The sequence below is a fragment of the Centruroides sculpturatus genome, unplaced genomic scaffold (assembly GCF_000671375.1).
Source record: "Centruroides sculpturatus isolate CEXI.00-Female unplaced genomic scaffold, Cexi_2.0 scaffold2481, whole genome shotgun sequence".
Taxonomy (NCBI): domain Eukaryota; kingdom Metazoa; phylum Arthropoda; class Arachnida; order Scorpiones; family Buthidae; genus Centruroides; species Centruroides sculpturatus.
In genome coordinates, this window is record NW_019386695.1 from 28,176 (window position 1) to 31,981 (window position 3,806).

The 3,806-nt window shown below is 31.3% G+C and overlaps 1 protein-coding gene across 1 annotated transcript; it reads right to left on the reverse strand.

Moving 5' to 3' along the window:
* Positions 1-2,867: 2,867 nt before the first annotated feature.
* LOC111615623 lies at positions 2,868-3,727 on the reverse strand. The gene is made up of 2 exons (XM_023357036.1): positions 3,123-3,727; positions 2,868-2,937 (listed from the first exon to the last, which is right to left on the reverse strand). Exons 1-2 carry the CDS (start codon positions 3,725-3,727, stop codon positions 2,868-2,870), a joined length of 675 nt encoding a protein of 224 aa, XP_023212804.1.
* Positions 3,728-3,806: the final 79 nt, after the last annotated feature.

The window sequence follows — 3,806 nt, forward strand, 5'->3', positions numbered from 1 at the left end:
ATTTTATTATATATAAATTTAATTAATTAGGGGGGTCGGAAATCGCAATAAAAATTTTAATTTTTTAAAAATATTTAAAAATATAGGTCTAGCTAGTATTTACCCTACTTTAAACTCTTCTCCTCCCGAGACGTCTATGAGAATGTCCCGGGAAATATGACACCAGCTGTTCTCAAGGTCATCCAGCTGTATAAACAATGACTCGTTGGTGCCAAATTTCGCAGAAAGGCGAGACAAAGGAACTTAAACTTCGAAGCTTTTTCTTCAAAATAAACGCATTTCTTTCGTTTTTTTTCAGTTTTAAGTATTTTTAATGCTTAATTACATTAAATTAATTAATCAGTGAGCGGCAAGTGGTTAATGATACTTCTACTTCTCTATCTCTTCTCCGTTTATTACATGCTGTTGTCCCACTGACTACCAAATGGGTAGCCTCCCTATGCATTGGTGAGTCATTCTTGAAACCAAATATACACTTTTCTAACTCTCTTAGTGCTCTTTGAGCGGGAAGAGTGTCTCATTAACTGCCAACTTTTACAAAAAAGAGCACTTTTAATGTTAAGTATTATACTTACTAGTAGATTTTTTAAAATATTTTAAAACTGTTTCTATACATTTATTTTTACATTCAATAAACTATATGTACATTCATCTATATAGGTGTTTATCCTATTAGGCTTTGCTCTATCGTTGATTGACATTGCAAATTTGACATACGCAAACATATTTTTAGTCAAAATTATTGGTTTCGATAGATAATTGTAATCGATTTTTTTTATTTCAGTCATTAAGATCAATTTTCTGGATAATTTTTAATATAAATCTCCAGAAAGTTCTGGACATTTATCCTGAAAAAATGGATTAAAGACAATAGAGTAACGTATCACGTGCAGGTACTGCCCGTGATACTGCAGGTACTGCAGAACACAAGTGATATTAAAATGAAAGTAATGAAACTTAACGGTTATTACCGTTTTTCGGAAAAGCAAAAAATAAAAAGAGCAGTTTTTAGCACAGTATTGTCTGAACAAAGCAACGCTTCTCAACGTCATGGAAATTATCCTATTTTAAACAGTCTATTTTCAATGTTTGAAGAACTAGCTTATAGAAAAACCCTCGATTCAGTGACCTAGGCATTAGTTCACTTCTATGTTGTATGCCGCTCGACTGTCTCTCATTTCTCGCGTTTTCCATCTTATTTCTTAATCTATAGTTGTAATAGACCAGTGGTTCTCAATCATTCTGAAGACGAGGAACACCATTCATATACTTTTCATTACACGGGCATTTGCATCAATATATTCAAAAATTGATAAGCAATTCCTTGTTTACTATTCTCAGGAAACAATGAAGCAATAAACTAATGTATTAACTTTAGTGTTTGAATGCAATAGAAACGTGGAAATGTCTGAGAATATGGCAATTGGAATAAATTTACAATTAAATTTTTTTTCTTTAATAGAACACTGGAAACAGGTTTGCGGAACACTTGTGTTACGTGAAGCGCTGGTTAAGAACCACTGTAGATGGTTCTACAAAAGTATTATTTTCTGTCGGAATTGATGTTGGACCTGTAGATTTCTCATCGGTTTTATATATATATATATATATATATATATATACAGTATATAATAGAATATTTGTTTCTCTCTATTCTTAGCTTTTTGGTCAATCTTTACTATATCTTTCTTGCTTATTTTCTGAAACTCCGAGGGGAATATAGACTACCGTTAAACCTAGACCCCCGCTCCTTCCCTGATTTTATCCACTATTAACATTTTTACTTTTTGGCCGAGCAATGCCGTACACATCCATTAGTTTACTAACAAAAACAAATGACTAAGAATTCGAATAAAAGTGTAACTTTTTAAAATATATTTATAAATTTAAAATACTCAAAATTCATTTCATTATTTCTTAAAAATCGTGTAACGTTGCCAATTAATTGTATGTCTAAATACAGATAAAGAATTCGCTGTTCAGTTAAAAGCCGTATTTATAAAAGTACAAAATGAAGAAAGTATAGGTAGTTCCGGAACTGGAACTGTCCCGACCCTCGGCCTGGAACTATTTTTAATAGTTTCGAGTCTGAAGCGATTCTGACTTCTAACTACTCACTTCTAAATATGAAACGTTCGAAATTAAAATCGTTGGCAATAGAATGTACAGTACAGTACCATTGCATATTTGGCCTTTATTGGATAAGTGGGAACCCGAGCTAGTGTAAATTCGACGACTGCAATCTTATTATTTTTTTCTTTAGTCAAAAAGTAAAGGGGAGAAGTATTCCATTTCATAAATGCAGTCAAGGAACTTCATAAATTTTCCACGGATAGCGTTTCCTCCGTGAGTGACACATCCGTTAGTTTCCGAAAAACTACTCATCCAGAAAAATGGGAAAAAATTCTTGAATTGGAGCAACCGTTAACTTTACCAAAATTGGGCATTAAAGTGGGAGGGGGAGAACCTCGAGTAAAAAGCAAGAGGACAGATGACGACACAGAGTTCGCCTACTTAAATTGTGTGATGTACTTCGATACGTTCATACACGAATGAATTCTCATTTGTTGAAATATTTAATTCGTCTAAATTAGAGCATTTTTCAGACATACCATTTAAAGGTGTTGTTGGAAGAATTAAACCCTTGCCACTTGCTCCGAATAATTTAAAATATATTTAAATAATTAATTTCTTGGTATGTTTTTTGGATTTTATCATTTCGGTCTTTTATAGTGTATTTTAGCTTTATTTTTATCCGTTGTAGTTATGTTTTGTGTTTTATTTTATTTTAATTTTTTATTTTAAATTTACAAGAAACAAAATTAGTTATGTAAAACGTAAATTTTAAATTTTAAATTGTATTCGTTCTATATTGCGTGTTCGATCTTAAGTATGGCTACCAAAAGAGCAGGAAACCTTTCATAAACTGTGATATTTCTGTTAAAACAAATGTTTGGATGAGATTTGAAATGTAACATTTCAAATCTCATCCAAACATTTGTTTGGACGAGATTTGAAATGTAACATTTCAAATCTCGTCCAGTTATAAAATGTAATTCGTTTAAAAGTTGTTTATTTAAAATTTAACGAATTATTCGAAAAACATTGTATATTCCACTAACCTTATTCGTAATTTGTTGTCGGTTAAAACATTATAATGTTGCATTTTGGAATCAAAATGTTTATCTTCTTCGAAAGATTTTATTTTCAGGAAGCTTTCAGCTTCCATTGCCTCACATATCACTTTTCCATCTGGATAAAATGGTTTTAGTACCACATCTTTGACGTCATACATAACTCCGCTTCTATCATTCTTATCATAGGAATATTCGTTTCTTGGCTCTATGTAAAATGTTTTATGTCCATGCTTAAAGATTCCTATAAACATATTTTCGAAATAATATCCTAAAATTAATGATGCGCTTCGTCCCTCTAAACTTCCTTCATATAAGTACGATCCGGGTATGTTAGAGAAAGTCAATATTTCAACTTTCTCTTCTCCATAGATAAATAATTTAGTCGTTTCCAGGAAATTTGACTTGTCTTTTTGCACGTGAAATTTGTAGATTCTTCTTTGTATCACTAGTTGCATACCTTTAGATGTCCGTTTGTATTCGACACTTTTTACGTTTCTTATCTGATAATTGCTTGATTCAATAGTTCCTACGTCAGCAATATTTTCATAAATAAGAGATTTTAGAAGTATAATCACTAAATATTGATGCATTACGAAAAGTTCTTTACGAACCGAATGAAATTTTGAATTTTCTACGCTTGCAATCGAATACTTAAAAAATATTTGGAAT